At 42.6% G+C, this 13,592-nt stretch overlaps 1 protein-coding gene across 1 annotated transcript in view; it reads right to left on the reverse strand.

The window, feature by feature from the left end:
* LOC139456518 (N-alpha-acetyltransferase 25, NatB auxiliary subunit-like) overlaps positions 1-13,592 on the reverse strand; it is a 38,349-nt gene that overhangs the window by 15,442 nt on the left and 9,315 nt on the right. Inside the window, exons 5-16 of the mRNA XM_071238273.1 lie at positions 12,761-12,866; positions 12,007-12,087; positions 11,328-11,439; positions 10,433-10,522; positions 9,332-9,489; positions 7,431-7,543; positions 5,773-5,841; positions 4,041-4,176; positions 3,396-3,485; positions 1,820-1,930; positions 885-954; positions 231-330 (exon numbers count right to left, since the gene is read on the reverse strand). Coding sequence (XP_071094374.1) covers positions 231-330; positions 885-954; positions 1,820-1,930; positions 3,396-3,485; positions 4,041-4,176; positions 5,773-5,841; positions 7,431-7,543; positions 9,332-9,489; positions 10,433-10,522; positions 11,328-11,439; positions 12,007-12,087; positions 12,761-12,866 — 1,236 coding nt within the window. The remainder of the gene's footprint in view (positions 1-230; positions 331-884; positions 955-1,819; positions 1,931-3,395; positions 3,486-4,040; positions 4,177-5,772; positions 5,842-7,430; positions 7,544-9,331; positions 9,490-10,432; positions 10,523-11,327; positions 11,440-12,006; positions 12,088-12,760; positions 12,867-13,592) is intronic.

The raw sequence follows: 13,592 nt of genomic DNA on the forward strand, positions 1-13,592 counted from the left end.
TGCCGCAAAAGGCGACTATGCTTGTCCTACGAGGCGACAAACGGGAGATCGTGTAATCAGACTCGATGAGTTGGTAAATGCATCCCAATTGCGAAGATCTATGCTCATGATGGCATGAATCTTTGCTCACAATATCAATCACTGGATTGTCTGGTCCAGACTTGATTTATTACAGACCGCTGTCATATAGCTGGAATATTGGCATTAAACAAACAAACAAACAAACAAACCTCTTTATGGTTGACTGTGAAGAACCGCAGCATGGTTCCGTACATCGCACAAGCTGCCACAAAATGCCCCAGTCGGCCCACGTGACTTGACACAATATGGCTGGACGTAGAAAGAAAAGAGTTGACTTTGAACATGTTGAAATAGCTCTGAAAGTCATCTTTCAATGACTTACATATGATGTACTCGTGCATAAAACATAATTTACTCATGAATTACAAATGGTCTACTCAAGAAGAACACAAGATTCTCTCATGATTTAGAAATGATTCACTCATGAATTACTCATGAATTACACGATTCACATATGATTTAGAAATGATTCACTCATGATTTACTCATGAATTACACGATTCACATATGATTTAGAAATGATTCACTCATGATTTACTCATGAATTACACGATTCACATATGATTTAGAAATGATTCACTCATGATTAACTCATGAATTACACGATTCACATATGATTTAGAAATGATTCACTCATGATTTACTCATGAATTACACGATTCACATATGATTTAGAAATGATTCACACATGATTTAATCATGAATTACACATTATATTAAAGTTGCGGAACTTTTTCAATATTTAGCACACACAGACAGGCTATATTTGTTGAGCATCTCATTAGCGTGAGTACCGGACCTACCCAAGAGTGTCGTTCATTATGTGTTTGATCTCCATACCATCATAGAGAGCTGGACACGGGCCAAAGGCTCCTGTAAACACACCGCCTTGTCAGTGAGTAAGGATAAGATATATGTGTAACAACTTCTTAATTACAATTAGATTCATTCGTTCATTTATTGTTGTTTAACGTCCAAGTCAGCAATATTCCAGCTATATGACGGCGGTCTGTAAAAAAACAAAAAAACAAAAAACAAAAAACAAGCCCGGACCAGACAATCCAGTGTTTGACATCATGAGCATTAACCAAGTCAGCTAGCCTGACCATACGATCCCGTTAGTCGCCTCTTATGACAAGCATAGTCGCCTTTTACGGCAAGCATGGGTTGCTGAAGACCTATTCTACCCCGGATCTTCACGGGTAGACAATCAGGAGCCAGGAGCCAACTTGTCAGTGGCTGTAAACATCTTGGTCTAATTTCCCCCGAAACTCAATACAGACACTGAATGAATACTGTTTTATTCAAACCTACACATAGTGCAGATCCTGTGACAACAAAGGGACACAACTTGGTCATCCATCTACCCACCCCCAGGCCCGACGGAAACAGATGATTTCTGTGACATCACCTTCAGTTTTTTAGTGGCCATGAACTACAATCTCATTTATGAAACTAGGGCATTATGTACTGCACCACAACAAGGAACGCTTGGATTTGAGTGAGTGACTTGGGTTTAACGCCGCTTTTAACAGTATTACAGTTATATCGCAGCTTGTCAGCTTAATGTGGGAGGAAAGCCCGAAGTGAAGCAGGTCTCAGATGTTTACCACTTCGGTGAAACCCACGAGCACAGGTATCGTGCTGACAAACCTAGAAACATAATCGGGGCGAACTGCACTTGGATGAGAAGATGGACTCTTCTCTGACTTCTCACTGATGTCTCTTCCAGTCTTACCCATAATGCAGTAGAGTCTGACGAGGAGGAGTTTGATCTGGAAGTTGGAAGGGGACTTCCTCATGCCGAGCTCGAGCTGCGTCACCACCTGCCACACGTAGTGCTGTTTACCTGCACAGATCATGGTGTACAATTAGAATAAAATAAAATAAAAGTCCAGCTATTTCACCTCAACTGACTGATATGAAATAAATTTTGTTTGTTGTTTAACGTCACACTGAGCAATATTCCACCCAGTCAGCATATACTGGTGCATGTGTGTATCTGTATGGGCCAGGCAACCTAGTGGTCGACAGCATGAGCATTTATCAATACATGACTACACAAAATCAGACACATTGTGTAACCAGCAATCTTCTCATGTCGGCACCTGCATGCAATAGGTACTATTCTGTCTTCAAATGCCTCCAGCTGCCTAATAATCACAACAAGAGCAGGGCTCACTCAAGGAAGTTTCTGACATGGGCCCTTTATGTGAAAATATCACATATTCCAGAGGTACACCCACACTTGCCCATATAGCACAATTTAAAAATGCCCCAATGTATTTGAAAATGTGGGCCTTTTTTCAAATTTAGGGGCTTAAAGTACAAGGCCCCAACCTAGAATTATCGCTGCAATAGATATTTCCATCTCATGTCAATTATGTCGTTTTCCACCTGCCTACAGAAAGCAACTGTCTACATACAGCACCTACAGAGAACACCTGTCTACAGACAATAGGCTACAGAGAACACCTGTCTACAGACAGTAGGCTACAGAGAACACCTGTCTACAGACAGTAGGCTACAGAGAACACCTGTCTACATACAGCACGTACAGAGAACACCTGTCTACAGACAGTAGGCTACAGAGAACACCTGTCTACATACAGCACGTACAGAGAACACCTGTCTACATACAGCACGTACAGAGAACACCTGTCTACATACAGCACCTACACAAAGCACCTTCCTACAGACAGCAGGCTACAGAGAACACCTTCGTACAGAGAACACCTACAGAGAACACCTGTCTACAGAGAGCATCTACACAAAGCACCTTCCTACAGACAGCACCTGCCTACAGACAGCATCTACATACAGAGAGCACCTGCCTACAGACAGCATCTACATACAGAGAGCACCTGCCTACAGACAGCATCTACATACAGAGAGCACCTGCCTACAGACAGCATCTACATACAGAGAGCACCTGCCTACAGACAGCATCTACATACAGAGAGCACCTGCCTGCAGACAGCATCTACATACAGAGAGCACCTGCCTACAGACAGCACCTACATACAGAGAGCACCTGCCTGCAGACAGCACCTACATACAGAGAGCACCTGCCTGCAGACAGCATCTACATACAGAGCACCTGCCTACAGACAGCGCGTGCCTGCAGACAGCACTTGCCTACAGACAGCACCTACATACAGACAGCACCTGCCTAAAGACAGACAGAACCTGCCTAAAGACAGACAGCACCTGTTTGCAGACAGCGCCTACATAGAGAGAGCATCTGTCTACAGACAGCACCTACACAGCACCTGCCTCCAGACAGTAATTACAGACAGCACCTATCCACCCACCTGACTGCCTCCATGCATCCAGGAGGAGGTGAGCTGCCAGAATGAGATAGTTGTCGCTGTATTGTAAATCTGTTGGGAGGAGTTCCGTACCTGAAACAGCGAGAGAAAATCAGTGTATCATAATGCCCTGACCTTTGTATAACTGCAAACAGAAATATAAACAAAAAACAAAAATACCACCAGACAGAAATGTCACAAACTGAGTGGAATCGTTGTTTAATGCCTCAAACCGCAACATCACATCAAACATATCCTATATATCCAGGGCAGTGATTGATAGCATGAGCATCAAGACCCGCGATTAGCTACAATGACTCACACTCATCTATCACATCTTTACTTGACCAGTGAAGATCTGGGGTAGAATAGGTCTTTAGCAACCCATGCGACAATGCTTGTCGTAAGAGGCGACTAACAGGATCAGGCGGTCAAACATTTATGATGCATGTCATCAATCTCATTTTCGTGGATTGATGCTCATGACATGAATCACTGGATTGTCTGGTCCAGGCTTGATTATTTACAGACCGCCGTCATATAGCTGGAATATTGCTGAGTGTGGCGTTAAACAACAAACAAACAACAACATCTTTACTTAACTATTGTATGCTTACTGATGAATGAAATACAAAATGACCAACTTACCAAATTCAAGTCCTTTTTTATGCCTATCTAAGAGATCTTTGGCTAGAGTGACTTTATCCGAGTCGGTCATCGCCCTGTGTTGTCCTATGTAACGACTAAGTTGTAATACTGATATATGACGCTGCATGTGCTTGATCTGTAGCAAACAAAAAGCATCAGGAAAATAACTCATTATTTTATCTGACAGTTGTTTGAAGCAACGTTCAGCCAGTTTATTTATCTCCCCAAACTGGTTTCCATAGGAGATATCGCTTGGGTGAAATCAAGGGATATCTCATGGAGATATCGCTACATTGAAATAGCATCACAATGCTTTGCAGGCCATTGTGATGTCATTGGTTTTACCATGACATCACAATCAAATGACATCACTAATCTAAAGCAGATTAGTTTTACTTTTTACACTCAAAACACTTGTTATTATACTATTTACAAGCTATAAAAGTTGGTAGAATGACTTTGCATGAAAAACATGATACAAAGAATCTCGCCCTTTATCTTTTGGTACCAAACATATCAACTCAAGTCGATAAAGGTTTAAAACTCCTTGGCAAGCCTTATAGTCTGATACTTTTGTTGACTCGAGTTGATATATCCCCCCCAAAAAAAACACTTGGATGTGACTCTCCTTCACAAATATTCAAGAAGAAAGAAGCAATTTTGGAAACCATGTAGAGGATCATAGTTGATGCAATCTTGGACAACACCCATAACCAGTAGATACTGGCACTGATAAGGGAGGCTACTCTGCTATGAACACTGAGACAGCCATCCTCACATCCTCCAGAAAATAAATTGAACAAGTATTTGTCACAGAGTGACGAAATATCCCCCGCCTGTACACCATAGTACCAAATATGAAGACAATCCAGCGATTAGTTCTTGAGATATTGCGGCAACACCGTTTTCAAACTCCAAAAGCAGATATGCCTGCTGTGACCTTGAAAATGGGGTCAAGGTCACCAAAACCGACTGGTGTCTGCGGAGTCTGTATATACACCATAGTTCCAAATATGAAGACATTCCAGAGATTAGTTCTTGAGATATTGCGGCAACACCGTTTTCCAACTCCAAAAGCAGATATGCCTGCTGTGACCTTGAAAATGGGGTCAAGGTCACCAAAACCGACTGGTGTCTGCGGAGTCTGTATATACACCATAGTTCCAAATATGAAGACAATCCAGCGATTAGTTCTTGAGATATTGCGGCAACACCGTTTTCCAACTCCAAAAGCAGATATGCCTGCTGTGACCTTGAAAATGGGGTCAAGGTCACCAAAACCGACTGGTGTCTGCGGAGTCTGTATATACACCATAGTTCCAAATATGAAGACATTCCAGAGATTAGTTCTTGAGATATTGCGGCAACACCGTTTTCCAACTCCAAAAGCAGATATGCCTGCTGTGACCTTGAAAATGGGGTCAAGGTCACCAAAACCGACTGGTGTCTGCGGAGTCTGTATATACACCATAGTTCCAAATATGAAGACAATCCAGTGTTTAGTTCTTGAGATATCGCGGCAACAAACAGGTGGGACGTACGGACGGACGTACGGACGGTCGTGAATACTATATCCCCCGCTTCGCGCTTTCGCGCGGCGGGGGATAATAAATATTGGGATGAAAATCTCCAGAAAATAAATGCAAAAATAATAATCTTGTAGAAAATGCTTGAAATTTAAATGCAATTTTAATCTAGTTTAGTTATTTTCAGGAGACAATCAGTGACTTACATCTTGAGCATAGATGGTGGGTTCCCCTGGCTTGTTAAGTTTGAGTGACTCGGTCATGTACACCAGCAGCTGCAAGACAGTGGTTAACACAGTTAGTAGGTGAGGTGAAATGGGGTTTAACGTCGCGTCCAAGATTATTGGACTTATATAGCGACGTGCATGCACGTGTTTTGTGTGTGGCTGCTTGTACTAGTCCGGACTGATGCCGATTTATAGTGCTAGCACACTGAGATACCATGCCGCAGGTTAACATGAATACCCCACCCAGACACAATATACTGACTTCGAGCCGACCAGTCCTTGTTTTAGCCCCTTAATGCCGAACACCAGGCAGGGTAACAACGAGTACCATCTTTTAATGTGTTTTGGTATGATGCGGCTGGGGATCGAACCCCGGACCTTCCACTCTCCGGGCGGACGCTCTACCATTAGACCACGGAGGCGGTCAACACAGTTAGTAAAGGATGCTGGACATAACAAGGCCACATATACGGAAATACTTGGAAAACGTACAGTGGATTGAGACTCTTGTAACTAGAAGCCTATTTCCAGGAATGACAACGAGAATGAGGTTCAAACTTGGTTGGTTGGTTGGTTTGTTTAACGCCACACTCAGCAATATTCCAGCTATATGACAGCGGTCTGTAAATAATCAAGTCTGGACAAGACAATCCAGTGATTAATATTATGAGTATCGATCGATGCAATTGGGATCGATGACATGCATCAACCAAGTCAGCAAACCTGACCACTCGATCCCGTTAGTCGCCTTTTACGACATGCAAAGTCGACCTTTTACGGCATGCATAGGTTGCTGAAGACCTATTCTACCCCGGACAACATTACTGCAAAGTTGCATGCCTTCAGACCTCATTCCCACATCCCAATTGCTTCGTTTTCTGTCTGCTGAAAATGATTTCCCAAATTCCACTATGCGTTTTCATAGTGTATCAGTATACATACCATCATACAAGATTTATGTAGACTAACATTAAGTCTCTGAAATGAAAATATGATATCAAGGAACCCACACTGGACCCAAGTGGGAAAAGAACCCGGGCCTTCAGTTTAACCACTAGGCCACCCCACTGCCCCACAAAGAAAAGAGCTTGTATAATTGCCACAAAAACAGTGTATCAGTAATATCACACAAAGCATAGGAATAGTCCTCACTAAGCATGCTACTGACAATAATCAGCACATACCGTATTAGACGTAATAAGCGCCCAGGGCACTCTCAAAATTAGAAATAGGGGGCTCTTATTAGAATATTATTTTGTGGAAAAAAACAGAGTGAAAGATAAATTCTGTGGTTTGTGCTGACAGCCTGAAATGTTTATATACGAGAGATATATTTTTCCAGAAATTAATTGCCCATAATAAAGGGTGCATATAACACACGAGTGAGTATTATACACGAATAAATAAGTCGTGTGTACATTGATCAATCGGAAAGGGTGCTAATTGGGATTGTTGACGAGCCAATATATTAGCAAATATCGCTGTGGGCGCTTATTACGTCGAATACGGTAACTGAGATTCGAACCCAGGACATGGGGATCTGGGCAAGCTTAAGGAATAGCATTCTGTAGAACTAGACACCACTCTGGGCATTAGGGCCTGCGGTGCCTATTAACCGTGGGAAGTCCCCCACATACCTCCTCCTTCTCCTTGTCGCTGAGGATGCGAACAAACAGCTTCATGTCCCCGAAGTAGGTGCTTCTGTCACTGTACTTGTCGAAGTACTGCTTGAGGAGGGTCAGGGGACAGCCTGGAAAACAGGAGCAAATATTAGACAAGTGGAGTTTTCTGTCATTAATATCATGTGTTAGGAGTAAAAATTGTGTTATGCAGGTCTTTTACGATATGGAAACAAATGAAGGTGATCCCTTTAATCATGATGATAGTCTTAAAATATTTGAAGCTTGTTTATTTGTTTGTTCCTTGTTTAACGCTGCACTCAGCAATATTCCAGCTATGTGATGGCAGTCTGTTAATAACAGAGTCTGGACCAGACAATCAAGTGATCGATTCATGAGCATCGACCTACACATGATACGATGACATGCACCAACCAAGTCAGCAAGATGGACCACCTGATCCCGTAAGTCGCCTCTTACACAGCATTAGAAACTGGCACTAGTCCTACAGTCCTTGCCACACTACCCAATAGTTATGGTATCATAAGGACTAGTAGAAGTCTGCCATTTTTAAGGGTTTTGCTTATATGTTATCATTAGAAGGACTAGTGGACTAAAAATGTTAGATTCTACCGCCGTTACAACAAGGATGGGTTCTTAAGACCAACTATAATCTTGATCTTAAGACCTATTTTCATTCATGATAGTAACTTTAGAAATAGCGCAGGAATACAATATATGAGCAAACCGCCACAAGTACTTGCAGCCATGTTTGTTAACATAAGCACATCGGGAATGTAAATAAACTTTGGGGGAAGATTATGCAAAAGCTGTAGAGCAAGATGGAGTATATAAAGGTAGTTCCTGCCAGATGACCTCATTTGCATATTTATCAGATCATGATACGAAGCTTATCAGATTGGCTTACTGCATCAATAACATCATCCATTATATGAAAATACTCAGCATTCCTCATGTCCTAAGTAATACTTATCCATTCAAATTCTTTATCATGTTTATTCGTACTTCACATTGTGAGGATGCAAAAATAAGGACCGCCATTTGCAATATGGATCCTAATAGCTGACCAATCACTTTCATAGATAACACAAGGTCACTGGACCTAAAAGTACTGTGTTTTGAGGCTTGCTTGAATCAAATCAGGACTACAGATACACGTGGTTGATAGAATCATCAAATATCCAACCTGTATGTGACAATGACACACAAATAATGCAGTCACACATTGCATTGTTTCTTGTGTTACGCTTCAAGTCAGCAATATTTCAGCAAGGTCACTGCAGTCTGGCTCAGCCTGACCAATTAACTATAGTTGCTTCTTACAACAAGCAATAGAGAACTGGGGCCTTACTCTAAACTGGGGCCCTATACTAAACTGGGGCCCTATTCTAAAATGGGCCTTATTCTAAACTGGGGCCCTATTCTAAAAAGGGGCCCTATTCTAAAATGGGCCTTATTCTAAAATGGGGCCTTATTCTAAAATGGGCCCTATTCTAAACTGGGGACCTATTCTAAACAGGGGCCCTATTCTAAACTGGGCCTTATTCTAAACTGAGGCCTTATTCTAAAATGGGCCTTATTCTAAACTGGGTCCCCACAGGAATACACACTGTAACCACCCAAGTTGGCCCTTTTTGACAACCAAAGTATGCTGGAACCTATTTTACACAGAATTGTACAGAATTTGCATGGAATTGACACTGAATTGACATGGAATCGCACAGAACTTAAAGGGAATTTAACGGGGATTGTATAGACTTTGCATAGAATTTACCTTGGATTGCACAGACTTGCATGGAATTTGCTTAGACTAGCACAGAACTTGCATCAAATTTACCCATGATAGCACCAAGCTCTGCATGGAATTTCCCCGCAACTGTCACAACATATCCACTGACCTACAATGCTGACACTTTCCTCGCCTCTGGTCTGCAGTAGTCGTATAAGTTCAAGTCGAGCCAGGTAAGGGCCACGAAACAATCTTCCGTTCTCGCATCCCTTGATCTGCTCAGTGATGAAAGCCAGGGCCTTCTCAACAGAGTAGTCTATCTCAGCGCTGAAAATAATACCACCATTACTGTCACTGTCAGATGGTGTTCAACAGTTTTGAACAGAATCTTTCATTGTTTCAGATCTATCCCAGAATTCATGTGACCCCTGGAGTCCATCTGTGTGTTTGTGACCAGACAGTGTGCGCACGCACCCACTCACTAGAACCACAACATATTACATGCATTCTTTCACCTGCTATTCGTTATGAACCTGAACAAAAATAACCTTAATAACTAGATGTTTTTTTAAGGGCACACTTTTGTAATTTTATGTTTCACAGATATAATCCAGCCTTTCCACACATGGTCGGTCGAAATAAAAATAAAAATACATAGCTACGTCAATCTTTATTTATTTATATGAAAGTCATTCTGCCACAGAGTTTATTAAAACTGCAGCTGGCTTCTTGAATCAATTTATCAATAACATTTTATATTGTATTAGAGGGTCTATATAACTAGCAGGAGACATAATTAAATAATATTTTTTATGTGTTATTTTTTTCCAAAATGGGCCCATTCATTGAACTTCCCACACACATTTCTGAGAACTCTGTAGTTGTCTGCCATGTTCTTGGACGTTGATGATGCATAATGGACACATTATATACAGAAAGCTGGTCACAGGAATCAATTCCTAATTTCTGAATTTTATATTTTCAACTCGACTTGTCACTTACCGGTATGCAAACTTTCCAAACGTGCATATAAGTATTCATTAGCATTTCAAATCGTGGAATAACTGTATACTGGTAATAACTGTATACTGGTAATACCGCGCAGCTCTAACACCGAGCACCAGGCACGGTACCTCTCTTAACATATCTTGTATGATGTGGCATGTAATCAATGGTAACAGCTGTGTTATACTTGTGCAAATCCCTAACCATACGACAACACCCCTTCCCCAACTGCTGTTAATCCTTCAGTTGCCATGGTTACACTGACCTCTGGTCACCTTCCTCAGGCACCCACTGACAGTCCACCAGGTGGAAAACTGTGTCGATGTAAACCGACCAGAACTGCCACTGGTCAGGGCTGCAACATAAAAAGTTTACATTTAAATACACATATTCATTTAAATTTGGGAAATTTTTAGTTCCAGTTTTAGAATTTTTACTGACATTAGCTGTACTTCTGCCAACTATCGACCTCTGAACATGTGTAGATAACCCCTGTATCAACTGACTTCTGCCGACTATCGACCTCTGAACAGGTGTAGATAACCCCTGTATCAACTGACTTCTGCCAACTATCGACCTCTGAACAGGTGTAGATAACCCCTGTATCAACTGACTTCTGCCGACTATCGACCTCTGAACAGGTGTAGATAACCCCTGTATCAACTGACTTCTGCCAACTATCGACCTCTGAACAGGTGTAGATAACCCCTGTATCAACTGACTTCTGCCAACTATCGACCTCTGAACAGGCGTAGATAACCCCTGTATCAACTGACTTCTGCCAACTATCGACCTCTGAACAGGTGTAGATAACCCCTGTATCAACTGACTTCTGCCGACTATCGACCTCTGAACAGGTGTAGATAACCCCTGTATCAACTGACTTCTGCCGACTATCGACCTCTGAACAGGTGTAGATAACCCCTGTATCAACTGACTTCTGCCGACTATCGACCTCTGAACAGGTGTAGATAACCCCTGTATCAACTGACTTCTGCCAACTATCGACCTCTGAACAGGTGTAGATAACCCCTGTATCAACTGACTTCTGCCAACTATCGACCTCTGAACAGGCGTAGATAACCTCTGTATCAACTGACTTCTGCCAACTATCGACCTCTGAACAGGTGTAGATAACCCCTCCAGCTGTATCAACTTACTTCTGCACCAGCAGCTGGCGGTACTCAGCGTTGGCCTTGGGCCACTTCTCCAGCTTCCTGTACAGTTCGGCCAGCTTGGTGGCACGGAAGTTCAGCTCACTCACAAACTTCTCTGAAATAACAAAAAGACAATGAAAGCTGAACACTGAGCATGCTGAGAGATGGGAAAAAATGCCTGCAACCACGACATTGGTTTAAACAGATTCAGTGTATTATGGTTTTTTGATTGGCATGAAACTTAAAGGTTACCAGATACACTCACCCCCATGAGGCCCCCCAAGAGGCCCTTCCAACACACATACACTCACCCCAAAGAGGCCCCTCCAACACACATCCACTCACCCCAAAGAGGCCCCTCCAGCACACATACACTCACCCACTAAAGGCCCCTCCAGCACACATGCACTCACCCCCAAGAGGCCTCCAACACACATTCACTCACACCCAAAAGGCCCCTCCAACACACATACACTCACATCCAAAAGGCCCCTCCAGCACACATACACTCACACCCAAGAGGCCCCTCTAGCACATATACACTCACCCCCAAGAGGCCCCTCCAGCACACATCCACTCACACCCAAAAGGCCCCTCCAGGGCACATACACTCACAACCAAGAGGCCCTCCTGCACACATACACTCACCCCCAAGAGGCCCCTCCAGCACACATACACTCACCCCCAAGAGGCCCCTCCAGCAGCTGAGCTGCGTCCTCCCATCTGTCCATCTGTTCCAGGATCATCAGGTACAGCAGTACTTCTGAAGGAGACACAAAGTCATCATTATTGTTCAAATACAGAAATACAATGTCAATTTCCTGTTGGTTATGACCAGTTAACATGCACTGCACGTGGGCACAAAGGCCTGTATAAAGTGAACAGATTACACTAACAGCACTTTCACATTCCACACAAGGCCCGCAAACCCATTGCCTAGGTGTCCCCTAGTTGGGAGTACATTGTAGGAATATGATTGCCACAAAATCCCTGTAATGATAAATACTGTCTACAAAAAGCATCTTGCTCACTAGATGTTGTCCAATATTCTAGCTATATGACAGCGGTCTGTAAACAATCAAGTCTGGACCAGACGATCAAGTTTTTTTATATCATGAGCATCGATCCACGATCGGACACTTTGACATGCATCAACCAAGGCAGCGTGCCTGACCCCCCTGATCCTGTTATTATGAAAAGAATGGGTTGCTGAAGACCTATTCTAACCTGAATCTTCACAGGTTTACCTCACTTGACCGGAATGCAAATAATGCCTTAGAAACAAGCAAACAAACGAAATGCAACAACAAAATTTTCCTAAAGAATGGTGTCTATTATGCACTGGGAACACAGCAGTGACAAGGAAAATATATACCTCATATTTCTAATACATGTGTAATTTATATCGGATTTTTTTTTCTTGCAGACATGCTGACCTGCTTCAGCTTCCACCTTGCCCTCGGTGACATACTTCTTGGTCATCCTCTCAGCCAGTGGCAGGTACATGCTGGTGGCTAGCTTCTTGTCTGTGGCACTGTGAGCCTGCAATAGATGTGTGTATATATCACATTCCTGCAATATACACATGTACATATCACACCCCTGCAATATACATATGTACATATCACACCCCTGCAATATACACATGTACGTATCACACCCCTGCAATATACACATGTACGTATCACACCCCTGCAATATACACATGTACGTATCACACTCCTGCAATATACACATGTACATATCACACCCCTGAAAAAAACACATGGACATATCACACACCCCTGCAATATACACATGCACATATCACACCCCTGCAGTATACATGTGTACATATCACACCCCTGCAATATACACATGTACATATCACACCCCTGCAATATACATGTGTACATATCACACTCCTGCAATATACACATGTACATATCACACCCCTGCAATATGCAAGTGTACATATCACACCCTTGCAATATACACATGTACATATCACACCCTTGCAATATACACATGTACATATCACACCCCTGCAATATACACATGTACATATCACACCCCTGCAATATACACATGTACATATCACACTGGATGACACACACAGAGAGGGGACACTACTCTACGTGTAAATGCTTGTCTGCAATATACATGTCTTCATTTCACAGCATGTCAGCAGCTTATTTTAACAGACACTAGACCAGGAAAACCACTGGTTGATAGCAGGCTATGATAGAAACAGTACAATCAGCCAGATCATGCATTGTAACCATGGTA

This window comes from Haliotis cracherodii, unplaced genomic scaffold, assembly GCF_022045235.1.
Source record: "Haliotis cracherodii isolate W230 unplaced genomic scaffold, xgHalCrac1.p SCAF_11, whole genome shotgun sequence".
NCBI lineage: Eukaryota > Metazoa > Mollusca > Gastropoda > Lepetellida > Haliotidae > Haliotis > Haliotis cracherodii.